This window comes from Zonotrichia leucophrys, chromosome 3 (assembly GCF_028769735.1).
Source record: "Zonotrichia leucophrys gambelii isolate GWCS_2022_RI chromosome 3, RI_Zleu_2.0, whole genome shotgun sequence".
In the NCBI taxonomy this organism is placed as follows: domain Eukaryota; kingdom Metazoa; phylum Chordata; class Aves; order Passeriformes; family Passerellidae; genus Zonotrichia; species Zonotrichia leucophrys.
The window spans coordinates 37536580-37559255 of NC_088172.1; the positions used below are offsets into that span (position 1 = coordinate 37536580).

At 36.2% G+C, this 22676-nt stretch overlaps 1 protein-coding gene across 1 annotated transcript in view; it reads right to left on the reverse strand.

Moving 5' to 3' along the window:
• The window catches only part of SEC63 (SEC63 homolog, protein translocation regulator), a 55002-nt gene that overhangs the window by 7615 nt on the left and 24711 nt on the right, over positions 1–22676 (reverse strand). The window contains exons 6-17 of the mRNA XM_064707834.1: positions 21902–21960; positions 21142–21192; positions 18554–18662; positions 15997–16091; positions 13283–13415; positions 12024–12116; positions 7211–7365; positions 5372–5519; positions 3533–3615; positions 1874–1933; positions 1491–1649; positions 447–605 (exon numbers count right to left, since the gene is read on the reverse strand). Of these exons, the coding sequence (XP_064563904.1) occupies positions 447–605; positions 1491–1649; positions 1874–1933; positions 3533–3615; positions 5372–5519; positions 7211–7365; positions 12024–12116; positions 13283–13415; positions 15997–16091; positions 18554–18662; positions 21142–21192; positions 21902–21960 (1304 nt within the window). The remainder of the gene's footprint in view (positions 1–446; positions 606–1490; positions 1650–1873; positions 1934–3532; positions 3616–5371; positions 5520–7210; positions 7366–12023; positions 12117–13282; positions 13416–15996; positions 16092–18553; positions 18663–21141; positions 21193–21901; positions 21961–22676) is intronic.

Here is a 22676-nt window from a genome sequence, read left to right on the forward strand (position 1 = left end):
TTTCAGACACATAACCTGACAGTTACTAGCGTTTAGTAAGCACCTGTACAAGTTTGCTCAACTACTGCATGCTCAGTATGTACTGTGCAACATGCAACAGCCACTGCTGTAAAGAACACATTTCAAAGAAGAGACTAAGTCACAAATCTGCAGCAGACAGTAATCAAATTAAGCTGAAAGAAATATTTTTTCTCCTGCAGTTTAGCCATTTTCTGACATCATTTCTAAATTTTCTGACCATGCTGAAAAGACTCTCTGCTACTCAGTCTGGAACAAACTTGCAATGACAAAGCTCTTACACCAGAATGAGGTCTGAAAACCTCTGGAGAACCAGTATTACTCCTTCATCCTAGTGTTGACTAGCCTGAGGGGATGCTAGAGGATTAAAATGCATTTTCTCTCAACCCCAGAGGCAACATTACCCTTCAAGAAAAAGTAAGGCTTACAGCTTCATCATCTTTGTTTTGCTTCTCGTCTTGTTCTCTGTCAGAGTCTCTGTCACTCCCATCCTCTTTTTCACTTTGAGAGTCTCTGTTTGTTTCTTCTTCTTCAGATTCACTTCCTTTATCAGAGACCTCCTCCTCCTCTTCCTTCACGACGACTTCCTAATGGGAAAGAAAAACAAGCACCCAACACCTCTAACTTAGTTTGTCTGCATGACTGTAGTACACAGAATTAATTCACAGTGCCTGCCTTACGCCTGGGCTGCACGAGCTACGTGCTTCTTGTGTCACAGAGTTATGTCTACAGTGAACATTAATCCTTTCCACCTCATCCACTAAGAGGAGGACAGAAGCCATTTTCCTTCTCCATATGGCTCTCCCAACAGGAATAAGAAAAACCAGTATTTGATTCCCAGACTGGATGTCCCGTCTCTGCAAGTGCCCAAGGCCAGACTGGGTGGGGCCCTGGGCAAACTCATCTAGTGAGTGGCACCCCTGCCCACAGTGAGGGGTTGGAGCTAAAGGCTCTTTAAGGCAAATGATCTTCCAACCCAAACCATTCTACAACTCCGGGACTGCATTTCATAAAGCCTTAAGAAAATTTACAGACAACTTTAAAAAGTACCTACAACATAGCCCAAGAGGTGGAGAGAACACCATGCAGTGGGAGCATAAAGTTACTAAAGCTACTTAATTTACCAGAACAAAGTCTCATTTCAGTTTTCATCTTTAAAGAAAAAGTAGAAGTTACAGAACAATTCACCTCCAAGAAGGCAGCATAACAAGAACAAATAGTAAGAAGAGACTATGAAGCCACATTTTTAAAATATTTGAGCAGAACTTTCAGTGGCCACTGTAAACATTACCATGGTGGTTCCCTGATGACTTCACTAGTAACTGTTAAATGTAGAGAAAACAAATGCTATTTTAGAAGACACGCTTCACAAAAGCATAAACTGAAATGGAAGAGACAGATACAAAACCCTCCATCAGATTACAAGTGATAAACTGAATAAAATTATAAATATCATTGAATCTATGAGCTACCCCATTAGCTTGTTTTTGCTTCTGCTGTTTCTGTGGTGGCAATGAAGGTGGCACCGGTTTCTTTTTCAATGGCTTCTTTTTCTTTGATTTTGAAGCTTTCTTGGTTCCTTTATTCTTTTGTTGCCATCCTTTGCTCTTAGATTTGCTGGCATCTCCTTGCTGCAGGAAAGCAGTATTAAAATATTTATTCTGTTCATAACATTTCAGTCATTCAACTGTACTTTAAGCATTTTAAGCTGAGAACCAAAATTACAAAGCACAGTTCAAAGGACACTTCAGTAGGCATTTCTGGAAAAAATGCTTGAGAAGTGCACAATTAGCAATTCAAGATCTGAAAGAAAGTTCTCTTTAATTAGCAAAAGGAACATTCACTCTTCACTTACCCCATCTTCTGCTGGTTGCTCTTCTGCTGCACATATAGACTGTTCCTTTTCAAACACTTCCTGGTTAGAGAAAAATGTGAAAACTACTAATGCCTCTCTGTACCAAGAGCAAATTATTATTTCATATTTGAACTTAAACTAAATCACCTTAATCAGGTCTGAATATTTTACTCATGGCAAATTCTTTTATCAGTGACAGACACAACAGGGGATTAACAGATCAAAATTAAACACTAGTTCAAACATTTGGTCTCAGATTTTTCCATCACTTGTATTATAAAGAAATTTAATAGCAACATGTCACCTTGTTCCAAAGAATCTACTTGTTTTATAAAGCACAGAAATCCTAGATCACAAAAGCAAGCAGTAGTAAAATGCTAATTCTGCTCCAGTTGTCAGAGCATTAAAAACTTTAACAGCTGCTCTGCTACTCAGGGACACAGAACAACAAATCAAACCAGAAATGTGAAATGTTAAGATACAACACAATGTTAGTATACTGTAGACTGAGACACCTCTCTGTAAATGGATTTTTTAATGGTGTTTCTTTCTTCAAAATATACTATACGGCATTAAAAAAAACCCACCCAAACAAAACAGTCACAAGGAGCTCTTGTATATAAAGATGGCAAATAGGAAATACCACCACAAAAACATGCATCATACAAAAGACTAGCTCCTCTTTTACTGTCATGTGTTTCTGTGCCAGACTGCCTAGTGGAGGTCACACAGGAAGCATCTTAAATGAATCTTCTATATGCTGTTAGACATTTTAGTTTCTAAGCACAGTTCAAATCCTCATAATTTTCAGTTTCCTTTGCCATTTCCTTTTGGCAATTCCAGTATAGTGATAGAGTGCTTTTACTTTCTACCTACTGCACCCATAGCATAAGCATATGGATCTCATATATACAGATTTTTCTGCTGAACTGGCTTCAATAGTCTGATCTCACCTGCAATACTCAGGCTTGTGTAACTTAGAGGTGTAACTCAGACCTTCTGTTTACTTAGACAATTACATCATTAGTACAGATGCAAAAATTGACATTGTAGTCTTTGATGTGTCAAAGCTTGTTTAGGTTCTGTGTATTAAACTTTTTTGTTCAAAGAAAGCCATTAATGCATTTTAAGCTTGAAAATAGGCACAAGTCACAAGTTTAACTGCTAGGGTATAGTATTGTTTTGGCTATGTCACACTGTTCATGTGACACTGGTGTACCCCCTTTATATTAAGTTACGCATATTCTGCATTCTGCTGGACTGCATTTCTTTCTAAAACACCCAAGAGATTTGTAACACTAGGAGCCCACATAAAGCAAAATCAAACACTGTCCTGAGGACTTGAGTGAATATTTTATTTTAGTTCAAGAACCAAGTTTCTGAATGCCTCTTTTCCTGTTGTTTACAAACCTCAGAGCAGTATCACTTGCCGTATTCTTTTACCGTTCCCTAGACAACTGCAATGGGTCAGACTGAACTTTGATTTTATTCCAGGAAAACTTTCTTATTCAGAAACAAGACCATAAGGACAGATTAAGAGCACAAGTTCTCAATTTCTAATCTTAACCTCACAGTTATGTTTACAAAACAAGCAGAAATGCCTTTTTACTAGTGCACACCCACAGCTACCATGAAAGGACAAGTATTCTTAATACTTACTGCCATGGTCTGCCTTGTTAGTGTGACCAGAACAGTGACAAGAGAGCCTACTGTGATGTTGTTGCTGTCTTCATCATCCAAAACTAGTGCAAAAAGAAAAACAATACATCTATTAGACTTCCTTAAAGACTTTTTCTCCATTAAACATTGCTTCTGCTACTTCTAAATGTAAGCATTCAAATTCCAGAATTTTTAACAAAAAATATCTTAAAAGTATTATTTAATAAGTCTCTTACAACTTCAACTATACTATCAGAATGAGAGCTGGTAATTCAGCAACCTATAAAACTGCAACAATGAGTTTGAAATTTTAATTGCATGAAAGTTGGAAAATTCAAAGTTATGGCTGCTGTGGGAACCATAACCCTGTAATATTGTGCATTATATATTAAAGCATAAAACTTCAGAAACATGAAATATCACACATGACCAGAGGGACTCTGTTATATTTGTTCTGGGAATCATAATTTTCATTTTCCTGACTTTCATATTATTAACAACTCAATTTCAATGCCACATTAACAATCATGCATTTAATTATTTTTTAAGGAGAAGGCAAAGGAAAATAAAGGAACAGCAATGATTAGTTTAACTGAAACATTAAACAAACCCCACAGGGGAGCCACTGAGGAGTTTATACCTCCAATCTATAAAATGAAGGATGTCTCAGGCAGGAGAGGAATAGAGTTTTATTCCAGTGTAGACATTTTATTTATTCCCCTCTAGTCCCTCCCTGTGAAAGCAGTTTTACTATTCAGTTGTCTCAGATATTTATTTCATATAATGGCAATACTGAGCTAAACAGAAAAGCATCTGCACAGTTTAATCCTTCACACCACACTTGAGTGCAGCTGTGTGTCAAATGAAAACTACATGCAGGAAAACATTGGTCAAAATATGGGGAGGTACTTCAAGATTGAATTTTAAGCAGATTAACAAGACTGTATACAAACCTAAGCTACAATAACATACCATTTTCTGTTTGTTTGTTAAAAAAATAAACAACACAAATAACATTCAGAAACACCAAAATAAGCAGACATTTGCTTCCTTAACAGATACTTCTTCTAACATTTGCCTCTCAGAGGGGACTACACATAAGCCAAATTACAATCAGGCTCCCCAAACAAAGCATATCACATTTTGAATGCAATCATTGCTATCACAATGAAAATATAAACCAGAGACAAGAATTAGAAGAGACTTTCAAATATCACACATTTACTAGCACTAATCTTCTACGAAGAAAAGGAGACTGCAGAACCCATTCAGTTCCCACTGCAAAGTCTGTCTAACAGGAATTGCTTACAATATCCCAAATCTTCAGAGAGGAGAGCACTATACATTCACTGAAATAGTGCACAGAAAACGTAGCTAAGCATAGCTTGGACAAATTCTGCCAGATATAAAAACCAGGATTATCACAAAGGAACCCCAGAGGAACCTCACAAATGCTGAGGAAAGGAACCTGTTTGCTGAGGAAAGCTGAGCATAAATTCTGGAATAACTGTAACTGTTTAAGATAGCTAATAAAAGTGGTATTTCAACCAAAATTCCACATCACTCATGAAATATTAAAACTGAAAGACAAAATCTCAGCTAAGCTCCTGTATGAGAAACTACTGCTGGCTTGGGAATACATGGAATGTTTCAATGTATTTTATCTCCTCAGACTGTAACTCCCATGTACAAGAACCCATACTCCAAAGAAGTATGTAATTTCCAGGTCACATCGATAGCAGTGAGTTGTGTTTCAGCATACTCCAAAAGCTTACTGCCAGCAGACTATCAAAATGTCACAAGATTGACATACACAGAACAAAGGGACCTCCCACTCACCCTGTGGTTTTATATCCATAGTGACATATGGAAAGCTGCCAAGGACAGCCATAACTTCTTCATATTTCTTATCTTCTAGAAAGTGCAGTAAATTGCGACGATCTGAGCCTTTCAAACTCACCAAATCCTGAATACTTTTGATTTTATACTGAAAAAAAGAAGAAAAGAAGTCCCATGGTAGTACAGAACACAGCCCACAAATCAGCTCTTCATAATACATGACTGTCCCCACATTACTAATACATGCACACCATTACATTTGTTCTTATATAAACCCCACACTTTGGAAACTAGCAAGCATATGTTTCGAGAAACAATAAACCAAAGAGATTGCACTCAAACCTACTAAACAGAACTGCTCTGAACACTGGTGTCTTCCTCAGTATGTCACCCCTTAGAAATTGTCCTTTATAGTTTCCTATAAAATTGTTACTTCAGCCAGGTTTTTCAGAAACTTGACCTAAGAAATCTCCCTAGGGGTTTTTATTTAGGTAGAATACCTCAGTGCTTTCAGATTTACATTAGCAGAATCAACCAAATAAAAGTTTAGGGGGTTTTTTGTACTGAACTGCCAACAAATCTAAATCCACTTCTTCTAAGATTTGCAGAGCAGAGCTAAAAGGCTAAAACAAACACAAATTATCACCTCACCATTATAAATGCACGTACTTTACTAAAAACAATTTCATGCATCCAGGTAGACTGATCATACTGCCAATCTAGAGCACTGTATTTTTGAAGAACTCAACACGTGATCCTGTGAAACTAGCCTAAAAAACTGGGATTTTCCCCCTCTTTCACAGCAAGCAGAGGTGGGATTATAACATAGTCAAATTATTTGTTTTTCACTTAGCTACAATGCACATGTCAAAAAATACATCTAAAATTGCTTATTTCCTCATCTGTTCCCTGTAGCTTAAGACTGGATTTAAAAAGTAGTGTCTTTAATGATACCTGTAAGAGAATCTTTTACTTCATCCAAAGGATATGACTACTTGAATATTTCATGAGCAAGCATCTTCAGAGAGGATTAAAAAAATGCAATACCTAAGAATTCTTAGTCTTGACACTAACACAGAAGCATTTAAAGCATTTTAAAACCCCCTAAGGCTGTAGTTAAAGTGAAACAAAAATTCCATCAGATAAAAAGAATATTTTCAAGATTCATCCAAATTAACCACTGTGATAAAACTATCAGAAAAGTCAAGATTCTAGTAGAAGCAAGGGGCTGTTTCTGTTACTGGCATTACCAGAAGATACACTAGACTCAAGCAGGTTGAAATGCAGAGACAATTGGTGAAACAGAGTGAATATCTGAAACGCAGATATTGAGACAAGACTATTCTTTTTCATCCGTAAATTCTACTTACCCAACTCCATTATGTAGCAAAAGCTTTATAAGACACACTTTTTCACACAAAGGATCACAAAACCTGAAATGCCTCCCACAGTAAGTTTTTTTTTTCTTTTATGAACTCCTCTGTGTAAGCTTCCAAATATATTTTCTACCAAAGTACATTAAGAACAATGTAAAGTCAAACAAGCCCCCCCCCACAGAAAAAAAAGTCCCAGTGGGATATTCCAGACACATTCTGGAAGAGCATTAAATAGATATTAACAGATCTCTGATCCTAATTCCCACCTCCTAATTGAGATGGACTTTTGAAAAACCACAAGCAGACAGAACATCTAGGAAGGATTGTATTGAGTTCCCTAAAAATAAATTCTATTTTTACTCTCTTAGTTAATTCATGGCCTTGCTTCCTTAGCCACAAATAGGTAAAAGAAGTAGCATATAGCATCTTAAGAGGTTACCAACTATCATTTGTATTTTTATACCTTTTTATGATTGGAAACTCTTCTCAGATTGTCCTCTTCAATGTGAGGCAGCTGTAGAAGGGGAGACTTGAACTGCTGAAGTCCCTGGACTGTCATCTGGGAAAGCTTCATACAATTTTCCAAAGATCCCAAAGATGGAGCACGGAACTCCCTTTCTTGGGGAGAATGAAACAAACAACATAATTTTTAATTTTTTTTCTTCTTATACTTTTCTAATGTATACTTGTATTACAGAAAACCTTACTTCCAGTCCTCCAAGCAAAAGAAAGAGACATCTTAAAATGTTCTGTATAATTAACTAGGCAGACTTTTTACTGTCACTCCAGCCACACAGAACAGCAGACATTTTCCTCCCTCTATTTAGGATGTCACAGCTGAACACTAACATTGTCTGAGGGAACAACTGCACAATGCATCTATGTAATTACTACAGACAAAAATTTCACCAATTCAGTTTTTAAAAATGCAGCATCAAAACAAACTTATTTTATATTTGTATGTTTTATGTATGTGTGTGCATAACATGTTTAGTGTATCATTTATTATAATTTATCATGAAATATAAATCTTTTACAATACATTATTTACAATATTTCCATCTTGAGAAACGAGCATATAGGTAGCAGCCTATCACATGCAAGAAGAAAACTATATTTCTAATTGAAGCTAAGCAGAGCGTATTTTATTATGTTAGAAGGCAGTAAGGAGAGCTGTAAAAATATCAAATGCACGACTTATTTATAAATAAACTTATTGGTTAAAAGGGGTGTCTATTTGACTTTTCTTATAGAAATTACCTATAATTTTTTTCATATTTTAATGTACAAAAAGACCTACACTCATAATTAAAATTATTATAAAGTAGACAAGGAGAAAAAAGTCTTAACCAGAACACAGCAAAAGAAAACAAAAAAACAAAAAACCCCACTTAGCAATTATAAATACTAAACACATCTGCAAAGAAATGAAAAAGCAAAGCAGACACAAACTGCAATATAACTTTGTATGACAACCATTCATTCATAAGCAAAACTTCTCATACACCCTGTTTAGAGAACTCATTTCATATCACTTCTTATCTTGCTGCAGATTTCTAAGTAGCTATGAGGGCATAGTAACTGCACATGGTAGATCACTGTTCCCTCTGCTTCAGCTGCCCCTCTGCTCTTCAAATTGTCTTTCTTCACTAATTATACCTAGCTACAAATTACACCAAGCTATAAATATCATCAGCTATCAAATCAAATTACACGGAAGGACGTGTGACAATTATATGCAATGCAAAGAGAAATACAACATAAAAATGGAACTACCTGGCTACACACAGAGGTAGCTAAGAAAGATGTAACTCTGACCTTTTTAAAAAAATAGTAATGGAAAGATTAATGTCCCAACCAAGTAACACTACATTTACTTTCCATCTTACTCAGCTTCCACTTCCCCTGTAAATTTTTTTGGCTGCTGCTGCTAAGGAAAGTCACAGCATTTTTTTTTGAAGTTAAAAAAACACACTGCAAACCAAGTCAATAAAAGAATCCTAAATAATCTCTGACAAACTGTCTTTTGCAGGAAATTCACCTAGAGCTTTGAGACTACAGAGCACTAGTCAGAGTAGAAAATATTCTCTTTTTTAAAGGATTGACTCATCATCCATATGACAGTAGAAAAATATTTTAAAGTTGGAAAGTATGATCTTGATTTCCTGAGAAGAACACAGGTCTTTATGTTCCCTGAGAGTGGACTTGAGGACACCATAGCTTTTAACATCCCCCAAATGCTCCTACCATAAAATTAATCCCATTGCTGTACCTGTTTTGACAGCTTCTGATTGTCAAATTGCACAGTGCAAGATGACCTTTAATATAAGGTTATTAAATTGACCAAAAATAAAGAATCATAGAATAATTTGCATTGACCTCAAATATCATCTAGTTCCAACCCTCTGCCTTGGATAGGGACACTTTCCAGTAGACCAAGTTGCTCAAAGTCTCATCCCAACCAGCCTTGAACACTTCCAAGGATGGGGCATCCAAAGCTTCTCTGCCTCCCCACCCTCACAAGCAGTGTTTCTTATCCAAAACCACCCTCTTTCAGTTTCGACCCACCAAAAGACATTGAAGTAGTCAATCCCAAATGCAAATGCAAATTTTAGTTGCTTGGCAAGGACTGGCATACAACTGGGTTAAGCCACAACCTCTTCATTACACTGCAGCTTCCACCAGAATTAAGGAATATGCTTTGACTGGACAGCTGAACACATGCCTAACTTCTGCAGACACTGGAGCACATCCCATGTTTTTGGCAGCAAACACCTTACTTGGCAAGACAGCTATCTACTAATCATAGTTAAGGATGATCTCAAGGAAGCCATGAAAATAATTTACACCTGCTGGTTCTCAGGTATCAGCTAAATAGCCACAGAACAATGGATGCAAGCAAGGGATGCCACAAAGCAAAGCGCCAAGATCAAGAAGATTCCAATCAAGTGTCTTTCTCCAAAAGACCTGATTACAAGGTAGGCATAAATTGCTGCAGATATTTTTGAGCTCCTAACAGTAACAAAAACATTTCAGAATATTTGAAAGACAGGAATGCAGCACAAAATGAGACTTCAAATGCCACTATCAATTCAGGTTTCACAAAGTATGATTTGTCCCCAAAATACTTCTTTAGATAGTATTAACACATGTCATTGCCTTTGTACATTCACAGAGCCAGGACTGATGAAAATCTATGACTAATTGGAGAATGTGATACTTTTATGTACTGTGTCAAGTCAGATCTAAGTGAAAATTAGAACTAGCCCCAAAACCAACTGCAGTTAAGTTTTAAGACACTTAAAATTATGGTGACAAATATAAACTGAAGCAAAGCAGTTTCTTAAAGTACTCAATACCTAAGTTCAATTTGATTCATCTTAAAAAACACAACACAAAACCAAACCAATGCCACCTTTACATTTTCCAGTTGTTTCCCAGGGCAACACAGTTCTCTCTACAGACACAGTCATCAAAAACAGGGTCAAAGCATTAGATTTGCTAAATAAATAGTAAGTTGTAAAAGCAGTGACTTCACTTTAGACCAAAGACTGTTGGGTACCACCTTCTCTTTAACACCATGTGTTGAGAGCACTGGCATGGAAGCACGAGGAAATGTTAGATTGTTTGGTACAAATTTCTGGCTACCACCACTTTCAAACTTTGGAAATAATTTTAAGAAAAGCTGTTAGAGAAACACCAGACAAATCCTCAACTATACCTATGATACATACCTACTTTTTTCCTAAATCTAGGGAAATAATTTCTACTGTACATAATGATAGATAAAAATTCTCTTCAGCTTTCACAAACTGATTGAGGCTGGAAGAGATAATGATAATCCCTGGAAATTAGTGGTAGAGGTTGTTCAGATTTGGTTTATAAATAACCATTTCACATGCTAATAGAAAATTAGTTTACACCACTGTATTTCAAAATACTGTCTCCTTTTATTTTGATTTAAGTTAGAATCTAAAGCTCTGGGAAATTGAAAGCAACTTATTAAGAACGATGCATCTATAAATATTTATTTTATTGTCAAATTAAGAAAGTATCTCTGTGTATATTCAGAACTAGAGGAAAACAATACAGCTACCTGAAGGTCATTGAGGTTGCAAAGTATATAATGCACTCTGTTCAGTATCTTATTTCAGCTTTTACAAGAAGAACTATGTGTGTTTCTCATTTTTCAAAGACTTCCAGTTCTGTTGCATAAAAAAAGCTTCTGCCTGTGTTATTTTGGTTTCATTTTGCACAAGAGAAAACAACTATTTGCTAGTTGACTAATATATACATTTTTAGATGGCCTATGTATATTCCAGAACTTTACAGTATCACAGAGGTTCAGGTATTTTTTATCAAACACTATCCAAATTTAAAGAAAACATAATCTAAGCTAGCACACAACATCCTTATCTGCTCACATCCCCTCTCACACTTTATTTTGTTATGGAGCACAATTTCCAGCACCACCTTCATGGTTCTGGGAAATATCTTTCCCAAAACCATTCTTACCAGGAGGTTATCAATACTCATTTAAAAGAGTTTTGGTCTAGTGAAGATCAACCAGTAATTATTGTTTGATAGCAAAAAAGCAGTGACCAGTTTGACATAAAAAAATGCCTTGATTATGTTTGGTGCAAAAAAGTAAGGATCCAAGTCTTTGCTTCCTTACACTACAAGGAACCATCTTCTGAGAGTAACTGCCTGTTTACAGTGGGAAAAATGCTTAAATATTACATTTCAATTAAATTATAATTTCTATGGCAAGGCATACAGCTAAGCACCTGCCCCTACAACTTCAGAAAAAAACTACATAGCAGGCTAAAGAACATAGAATTGTGATATGGGGAAATATGAGCAAAATACAAAGAAATAATGGCAAAGAAATGATCTAAAAAACAAGAGGCACTATAACAGGAGAGAAAAAATTATAGAACTGCAAATGGAAAGAACACAAGCCTTACACTAAATGCTTTGCTACTGAAAATTAACCACATCTTCAAGAAAAGGTTTTCAATTGCAGTTAAGGAGAAACTTTAATTGCAAAAATTACAGGCAGGACACAGACTCAGGATTTCAGAGCAGAGCTTGGCAGCAGCAGCAGCATTTCAATCCTCAAAATAGGGAACTCTCTCATTACAAAAAGAGCAGCAGTGCATTTAGGCATTTGTAAATATCACAGGTTAAGTCTCCCACAAGAACCAAAGACTTTATGAAGTATCACAATGAAGAAACATATTTACTGGTTTTAATTATACAGTTTCTTTTCTTACCTTCCCTGCTTCGAGCCATTATTATTAGTTGGCAGATCACATTAATCATTTCTTGAAGTAGTGCAGGACTCTTCTTAAGGATAAACTGCTGATCTGCAAGATACAACTGGCTGCAATTATGGTGTACTACTTTGAGGAAAAACAATCAGTTTACATGAACAGGACCGTTTAATGGCATGGTCTTCACTGCTATTCATTTTTGTATTGCGAAAAATGCCACTTTATTCTCACTGACATATTTTAAAAAACTAGGAAAATGAAAGTGCTAAGAGGAAACAAATTTTGTATACCAGCTCCTGCACCAAATGAAACAGAATTTATTAGATCCATCTAAAAAGAAGTAACAGGACGACATAGACAATTTACCAGTCATATTAAAAATCACATTTTTTAGGTAATCACAGGTTAAAACCAGGATTTTTAATTTTAAGTGAAACAGCAGTTTTGCAAAAGCATTATTTGCAATCTATCAACTTTTTTTGAATGCAGTTCTGTGAATTTCTAAGCACCAACAGTAACTAAGGAAAAGAAAGATGATATATTTTTCACGACTTTTTAAAACTGATTATTTTTCTTCTAAAAGGAACTGAAAATTTGAAGCAAAGCATTTTCCCTGGTTTGTTGCTTTGTGTTTGTTTTTTTTAAATTTTCATTAAAATGCAGAACTTCTGAACTTTGCCGGTCAGCCTAGAACTATGGCTTTCATGGATGAAACTTAAGAAATGCATTTAGAAACACTTTGGTTTCAATATTTAAAAGTATTAAAATTCCAAAACACACACCAAAGCTCACAGGTAACTGATATTTAAAGTTCTAATCTTGTCATCTTTACTTCATATAGTGGGCTAAAAACTTTCAAAAATAAATACACATGGAAATGCTATAGAGAGCAAGATTATGCTGATCTTGGATTTCTTTGCTCTGAAAAGCAAATATACTTCATGTTTAACTTTTTATTCTATTACAAAAATCAAAAACAATTTCTCTAAGCTATATTTGCAGCCAAAAGCTTTAAAGAGTAAAATATCAGTATTGCAGGGCACTCAGGAGAGCGAGGAAATGCTAAGTAAATGCTCAAAAGGGTCGTTGAAGTTGAAAAACAAAGCAGCTTGCATAGAGACTATTGAGCAGAGATCCAATCAACTCTTTATAGGACAAGAATCAAAAGTACTGCAGCATTCAGCAATGCTTGCATCATAATAACAATGCAGCATCTTGCTCTGTTTCCAGTAAAATCCGATTAGGGGAGAAGCCATTACCTTCTTCAAGGACCTCAGGAACTTGCATCCGGGCAAGATGGGTCAACAGCAGAACTCTGGCTTTCAGACTGTAAGGGTAGGTGAGAGGAGGCTCATTCTTCTTCAAGTTTATGCCACCAATTTCTCTGATTAGCTAAAATAAAACAGGTAAACAGATATTTTATTGCAAAATACAAGCAAATAAAAGAGAAGAGTTCACAAGGGAAAAAAAAAGCATGCTCACAAAAGCAAGAGTTTAAGTAACTTTTCCTTGGAAATTTCTGTAGAGATGAACATTAGCCATTTTTATTCAAAACCCAGCTCAAAGTTTAAAAGTGTCTTTATAAATCTTTTTTCAATGTGCAATGGGGTGGTTGCAAAGATTTGCATGCAATAAACTTGTCTTATGTAGTATTAAGTAAATTTGTATTGACAGATAAATATTTTTAATATCTGATTTTATTGCCAAGGTTTACTAGATTCCACCATATTTCTAAGGCATTGAACTTAATATGCACAAGCACCAGCATCACCTTGAGACCTTTCCCCCATCTAAGACACAGCCAACTTCCCTAGGAATAATTTCAGGTAAAACAAAGAGGAGGTTTACAAGCCTGAAATCCCTGGTAGGCTGAAGATCAAGTACTTTAACTTCTTTATAAACCACACCATCTTGAAAAAAGCACAGTGTTCTTTACTCAGGATGACCTTTCCTGCTCCCCACAGGACCAAGACCCTCAGCACGAACAGGTCTGAGTAACAGTAGCTCAGATAAAGTAGCATTAGTACATGGCCCAGAAGCTTCACTTTTTAAGCTCAAAAATTCCAAAATCTCAAGACAAAAAGAGAACTTTGGGTATCAACAGCTAAGCTACACCAACCAGTCTTTCCCCACACTTGAAAAAAAGATCTGACTCTGTGCTTATAAGAAGCTTGCAAGAAGTTTCTTATGAGTACATCCTGGATCAAGAGTACATCCTGGATCAAGAGCAGTAAAACTTAAAAAAGAGAATTCTGTGAAAAATTGGAACAATGATCATGGCCCCAAAAGCAGGATACACTAGCAGAAATTATTAGCAATACCCTTCTGTGTTGATGCTTCAGTGAATTGTTCTGCCATAAAGTCAGAAAAAAACCACAGATGACACTGAGTACCGGACCTTTAGAAAGGGAACAAAATGTCATAAAATGCAAAGTCATGCACTTGCATGCTAACAAGAACAGCAGCTCGAAGATGGGAACCTGTTAGCTGGAAAACAAAGATGGGGAAATTCTGAAAACTTACTGATCTCCCTCTAGTTGTACTAAACCACCATATAAAACAGCTGTAGAAAAGATTATGCTGAAAGTCATTCCCTGCAGAAATACAGGAACAGTAGTGCCACCAACTAAGGCACTGTTAAGACTTAACATAGAATGCTGCGCACAATTCTAAGCAGATAAAAAATAATGTAAAATTTAGAAATCTATCGGCTGGGAACAGTACCCTGTTCAGTACACAGCAGGAGAAGCAAAATGAGCCTTTTGGAAAAGAGAGGAATGAAAGACAGCAGTTTTTCTAGTCTAGCAAAACAAAGACAAAAAGATGACTAATGGGCTATTGCTTGTGTCTACAGATGCATAAGGATATACACAGCAAGAATACTTTAGACTCCAGAATAGTGATGATAAAAAACAAGGATACAAATTGGTCACAAACAAGACTCCTAATCACTAGAACAGCAAGTTCTGGAACAGCTTCTCAGCGGGATATGGTTACAGAAGGCTTGACTGCTTTTTAAATAATGAATGATTAAATGTAAAAGGCCTTGCAGAATGCCAATGCTGGCAACAGCATGGGTGAAGAACCACTGATCAAGGTCTTCTCCAGCCTTTTGCTCTCATTGCTGAAAACCCCCACTTCACTGTAATTCCATCTTCTACTCAAAGTCCACAACATGATAACGAATTTGTAAAAGAGACAAAGACAATTAAGTAAAAGAAAATAGACTGACTTACATTTAGGTCACATTTAAAACATGAAAACTCAACTGTGTGCATGCAAAGGTTAAATCTGTGAGACTATTTCCCCCTTTTTTTGCCAACTCAAAATATTTTCATTGAAGCATTTTGTGTACTATATTTTAAACTTCTTAAATTAAAGTGTTAGTTTCTGATAAATAAGACTTTCTAATACTCTGCTGGTAAAAATTATTTGCCACAGTATGCATTTATGGCATCTCTGATGTCACTGGAAACACTGAATGGAAATGAATATAAAAGGCTATCAGAGGGGAACAGATATTCATGGAGGAATCTCCATGACATTTAAAGACATTACTAATTCAGACATCAGATAATAATTTTATTTTACTGGCAATGCACTCAACCAGATTTGTGTTAACAATTTCAAAGAACATCAAATGGTGATCACATCTTTATGTCAATTCTCAAAAATTTTAAGGATTAACACTCTAATTCCCTATTTACTTTACCCCTCCCTAAAAGTCCAATACAGCAGCCTATATACTAAACCAATTCAATTTAAAATAAGCATTAGCATCATTAATGCTACCTTTTCTTTTAAAAAAGTTTAAATCAAGTCTAGCTGCTAACTCCTATTTCTGAAGGGATACAGTTGCCTCACTACAAAGTTAATGCCTGAAGAACTTAAATTCTGTCAGCTGGTCCCCCAGAAGCATCACCTCCCTCTTCCCTTGAAGGGGTCAGTTAAAACACCTCTGGACATGACTGACCTGAGGTATCTGGATGTTGTCTGCTGGTCTGCTCGTCGCATCTTTGTTGTACTGAGGATCAAATTCAGATGCCCCTGCTAAAACCATGATAAGCCCTGAAAAGATAATTGGAGTCAGACAAAGAAAATGTCAACATCCTAAGCCACCAACTGATTTCTTCAGAACCTTCAGCCATAAAACTTATTTCTGTTCCTCCCCCAACAACCATTAATATCCATGTCCTCTACTTAATGGATCAGTTACTACTCCCACAGGGCAAGGAGGCAGGAATCAATGTTTGGCACAAAACAAAAGAGATGATTCAAGGCTCAGTTTTGCATGGTATGAAGTCCAGCATTTGACACTTAATGTCTTGAAAAGAACATAATTAGACTTCATTAGTTCTAGCAGACATCACTGCACAGCAGTTTGGCTACTTCTGCATGCTCACAGAACCATTCCTCTCAGCAGCCCACATGCCTGAGCAGTACCACAATGTGTATGGAAGAGGGAGGCAGAAAGGATAAAATTTCAGCTCCATTTTCTGCTCAGTCAGCATTGAAAATTCACCAAAAAATTATTGTAATTATGAGAAAAGCAGTCCAATAAATAATCCTGCAAACAAATTGCAAAAAGATGATGGACCACTCTATTCTTAATGTGATTAGGAAAAGCCCATGTTACCACAAAACATTCTGTAGTGTAATTAAAATGAAAGCCCTAGACAATTGGATATTTTAGTCCCATTGTGAGCTTCCTGCTCATGAACACACCAGACCCCCTCAGCCACAGACAACTAGAGAGAGCTCACACAATCATTTGCTCCAGTTAAAATAACTTTTTTAGTAGTAGTTACTCAAGCTTCCTTCCTATATTTTGAGCAAGTGCTCTTATGAGCAAGTCAAATTTATTTTTGCCTACCTGCAGTGCCCAGTGAATTCAGACTAGTGACAATGAGTCAAGTTCCCTGAGCATCAATTTTCATTTCCATGCTCAATTATCTATTCACTTCCTCAGCACAGCATATTGAAGACTTTCAGATGACTATAAATATCTTCCCATTATTTAAAATCAACAACTGAAAATCTCCAAGAAAGGAGATTCTGAAAGTTTGTTTGTCCTGAAGCTTGAAAAAATACCTTAAAACAAGGCAAGTCAGGCAGATTTATCTCATCATTTTCCTAGCCTGGTTTGATTACATTTGCTGGCACTGATACACCATACTACAGTGGAATTCACAACCAAGCAAAAGCCTTACCTGGTCACTGTGTGGTTTGTCTAAGCCACCTCAGCTGCACCCCAGTTTTCATTCAGACTGCACAACAGATCTCAGTAGAAAAAACTGACCTGCCTCTGATCCTGGAACTACCTAAAAGTGTCAAGTCCTTAAATAAAGACACTTAAACCTAGAGTTCACTTTTTAACCAATCTTTGGGAGGGACAAGGCAAGCCTCAAAGCTGAGTTCTGAGTGAGATTCAATATGAAACAAATTACTGTTAAAACAAGTCTGAAAAAAGAAAGATCTTCCTAAACTTCTAAAGTCTCACCTACTCTCTCTTTTCTCACCTAGCTGGAGATAAGAAAAAGCATAAGACTTCGACAAAATAGAGTATAAAACAGTCTGAACTAATCTCACACACAAACCCATGTGTCCTGTGAATAAAAGGGTAACATCTTTCCATACTCTTATTCCCTACACCATTTGGATGATCTGCAAAGCATTTCTGCTCTGTAGGACAAGAACAGATCAAGAGCAGATTTCAGCAATTTTCCAGCAAATTTAAAGCAAAAAACAGTGCAACTGAAATGAGTAAGAAAATATCTATTTATAAACCCTTTTTTAGAAGATTTTGGGGGTTCCTCTATTCTGTTTTCCAATTGCTCTGAGCATGCCATCTGGTTAAATTCAATCTAGAACTAAGTAGTAATGTGCCAATTCTTCAGGCTCTTTCCAGCATCCAAACTGTAAGATACAATTTTGCAGTAACAAAGTGCACCTACAGTTTTCCCCCAAAAAATGGTGGGGGAGAGTCCTTTAAAATCTGGGAGTAGACAAGAAAAGGAAGTATATTGAAAGCTACAAACAAGTAACAACATAAAATTAATAGCAATTTTTAAACAGAAATTTAGCTGTCTATTCTAACATCTAAAAACAAGAAATACTGTTGCATTCTTTATGCATACCAAAATTTTACTAAGCTCCTAAAAATTCCAAAGCCTGATTTTTTACACTAACAGAAGAAAACACACAGAGGTTGGTTCCTACTGGCCACTGAGGGCTACAGGCAGGTCAGCATGTTTTTCCCAATATACAATACCCCTTTTTCTTTCTTTATTTTTTTTTTTCATGTATAGATAGACATAAATATAGATCTATGCAATTCCCCCTTCCAGACATTCATTCACTTTTTACAGGGTATTCTTCACCTGCAACAGAATTGAGTTTTAAAAACACTCTAAAGGAACCAGAAGCATTACTTTAAGCTAATTAAAGCCTGTAAAATAGAAGTATTTTAATGTCAGCAGACTGACACTACCAGAGGAACATATCTACAGTTGAAGATGCCTTTTACTTACGTTTCATGTCCATGTTGCGGGTTTTATAGACAAAGTATGTATATATTTGAGTTGTCCGAATGAGAATCTGATCCCCGCTGTATCGTATTGATCGGTACCACCAGGAACCCTGAAATATTCAACAGGAACAGACTGATGTCAGCTACAAGGAAGCATCAAAACAGCCATACTGCATGACTCATGTCTGTCAACAACCAGGTAACTCAGCCCAACTTATATCATGTATGTTGAGCTGAAGTGAATTTCAAAAAGGAGAGGGGAACAAAAATATATTTGCTGACACAAACTTTAAAAGCACACTGATAAATTCATCTGAGAAAATCTAATGTTAAACATTTTTAAATGACCTGTAGCCTAGAGACATTTTCCCCAGCACAAACACCTGCACGCATATACACTGCTTGGTTTACTTTTGGTGTTGTTTTAATAAATCCACTAAACAGAAAATTCACTCAATTTACCACTTGCTATATATGATGTGGTAACTCCTTACAGTGCAACTCAGCATTCAAATCTAGTTTAGCAGGCCAAGACCAAACCAAGAACAAAGAGATTTCTTTCACTATGAGAAAATTTGAAAAACTGTGATTTAAGTCACCTGACCACAAAATGCTTTTCAGAAGAGGAATCTGGAGGTGGCATGGGGCCCTCACTGTAAATTTTCAGAATTAAGCCATACACCTTCAGGTTGACAGAAGAAGAGAAACACTCTGATAATTGCCTAATTAGCATTACACCAGTGATTCAAATTACAGAACTCACTCTACAGTGGTTGTACTCTCTAATATATTTTCAGAAAAACGGTGTGCTGGGTTATAAACTGCAATCTGTTCATAAACTCCTCCCTGTAAGCAAAGCTCATTTAACATAAGAAAACACATTGAAAATACTCCCCTATCTACTGTGAAATTTATTATCAGTGAAGAGGAACAAACATTAAAGTACTTAAGTGATGCTTACTACTATTAGTTTCATAATAGTGAATTCCCCCACTACAGAAAGAATTTTGCAATCTACTTAATTATTTGGGAAATACTCAAGGAGTGGCTCCAACAAATTTTTTAATAAATTAGGTTTGATTCATCCGTGAATAGATGAATGCTGGCACAGTATATTACACAGCTTTCTACAATGTTTTTCTGCATAAAAAATTAATTATAATCTCACAGCTATCAAATATTTGTACAACTACAGGTATTGGAAGAAAAATGCACCTAGCCAGTCCAAACCTACATGAAGAGGGCTGCCCTAACTGTTTCTGCAGACACAGCTCCTGTCTCTTGCCTCATGTACAGGACATTTAGGTCAGAGGAAGTCTGGAAAGACCTACTTATCATTATTGTCCTTTTTCATTAATCTGGATTCAAAGGGTGGAAGTAGCCTTACTTTATTTTAGATGCCCGTTAAACATAGGATGACTACACTGCAGTTAAGTTTGCCTTTTTTATTGATTCATGAAAGAGAAACAGACCCATTAAAGGCATGAACTATCTTGTATGTCTACTTTCAAATGAAATAATAAAATAACATGCTCCATAAAAATGACTATTCCTCTTCACTACTTATAAAAGAAATTTACAGTGACAAGTCTGAACATACAAGTCTACATCTGGTATGGGGCAAGAAGAGGCAGAAAAATTTTTCTGTGCTCAGAATATTTGTCTGCACCAACAGCAAAGTTATTTCCTTTCACTTGAGCTATGATAAACCTGGTGTAAGTCACTAAAAGTATCTGTATACAAAAAAGCATCAATTGAATCCTAAAAGGAAAGGCATGAAAAAATTTTGCATCCTTGATTTTAGACTTTTTATTCAACCATTTGTTGAAATCAGCACATCTAATCTCCTAAACTAAATTTCCAATTGCACAGAAAGACTCAAAGGGAAGAAATAATGTCTCTCTTGAGTCTCTGCACACACTGATGCAAGCAGCTGCTAAGACCTCAGGACACTTTTTCAAATTAAAAATCTTCTTTTCGAGAATATGAGGGCCTTTTGGGGTCAGTTTTCTAAGTCTTGCTTCATGCCACACCCCAAATGCACAATCACTGGGTAAGGAAAATTGTTTAAAAGCAATACTTTAGGGCAAACCCAAGCCCTGAAATAACACTCACCTACCAATTGATTCCTCACACAATGCAATGTCAAGGGCAGACATCTCATGGTGGACAGAAGATCAATATAAACTGAAGTTATTTAAACAAAGGCAGGCAGGAAAAACCAAATCAACCACCTGCTCCACCTGCAGTAATAATTCTAGAACCACCAGCTAGAGACATCTCAGTCTTTCCTGTAACACCACTGAATACCCTCTTGAGCTCATAACCTCAATTTTCTTGAGAAAGAAGTTACAAGACAAATTACATAACTTAATTCTTGTGATAGCCAATATTTTCCCTGGAGTCTCCTCTCTATCATGGCATTGCATTTTTCTGGAAACTCTACAGCAGCTACACTTTTTTCACAATAAAACACCCCCTTTTAAAAAACAGGTGACTTGCATTCTCTATGAAAAGTAAGAATGAGAACTCTAAGACAGACTTTTTTACAACTTGGTTACAGAGAGTAGAATATCAGATACTACTTACCACAACAACTGGAAGAATAACCATAAATGCTAATCCATACACAAACAACACCTACAGAAAAAATACAAAACATACTCTATTAGATACTCTGCCTACTTAATACCACTCTTATTTAATCTTTATTTTAAAATAGTGAAGTACTACTATGAGCTTATTGCATAATAGTGTAATTATTTCTGAAGAGCAACTTCCAAGTAATACAACTAGGTATGGCTTAAATAAGGAGTGTCACTTTAATGTGATTCACATATGAATCAGTTTAAATGGTTCACACACTGTCACAGGTCAGTTTCTTTAATAAATAAAAAGTTGGCAGCAAGACTATGATGCAGTGGACAGATGATCAAAAGAAAACAAGTGGTTAAGGAAAACACCTTGCAGCAACAAATACAACAAAAAGAACATTTAGATCCTGTGTGATTGGAGCATCACTAGCAAATCAAATGCAACTAAAGAAATCCAGCACGCAGCTCTAACTGTGCTTCCTTGCAAGAGTGAACTCACACTTTGTAGCAAGGATGACCACAGTAGAACCTCTTTGTCATTGGAATGAGATCCATCCAAACACTCATACTTCACTCTCAAAGGTTAGATTTAAGCTACTCTAACACTCACAACTCCTGAAATTTGCTTCGAAGATGTGCACTTGGACCAAAGTATTAATGTGTTTTGACTGAAAATGTGCAGTATTAAGCTTTTTTTTTTTTCAAAAACACTTGAAAGTTCACGTTAAAATCTTGAGCTAAGTAAGCTGACTCACCAGAATTGAATTTTTCTGATCCACAATCCAAGCTGGCAAAGCTATACCAAAGCTTGTAGCTGTAGGATGAAAGAAAATAAGTTCACTATAAAATACTGAGAAACATTTTTGAAGTCACATTATGTCTAACAAAAAAAACAAAAACCACCAACTCACAAAAAACCCACTCATGTTTATTACTTCAATAAGCAAAATTTTAACAAATACAGTAAAATCAAGCAACAAATTAGAAACACGCCAAGTATGCAATAACAGGACTTAAATCCAACACCTGAAATACCAAGTATTTTAGCTTAACATATTGCAGTGAAATAGATAGGCAAGATTTATTTATACATATATAAAAAACTGGAAGATTTGTGGGTTTTGCATCGCAGAGTTTTCCGCAGTTTAAATACACATAGTTAAATAAGTAAATGAACTGCAAGAAAATGGTCTGAGCAAATTATTTCTATGGGTAGTTCTACTGGCTTGTCCCTCTAAGAAAATGTTCTAAACTATAAACACAAACCCTCTGTCAGCTCAAATTTCTGTGATTGGTAAGATTGTGTAGGGGGATACAGTATGGCTAAATGAAGGTGGTAGAGAATGTAATCTTTTCCCCTAAAGAGTTGCAGCTGAGCCAATTACTAAAGACTAGGAGCAGGCCTGATGTTAACAGGCAAATAACAAGAGTGTTATAAAAGAGTGGGTTGGTTGGCTGAGGGGAGCTGGAGTCACTTGGCTGCTGCGAGGACAAGGAAGAGTCAGTGCCTGGAGGAACTGCCTGCAAAAA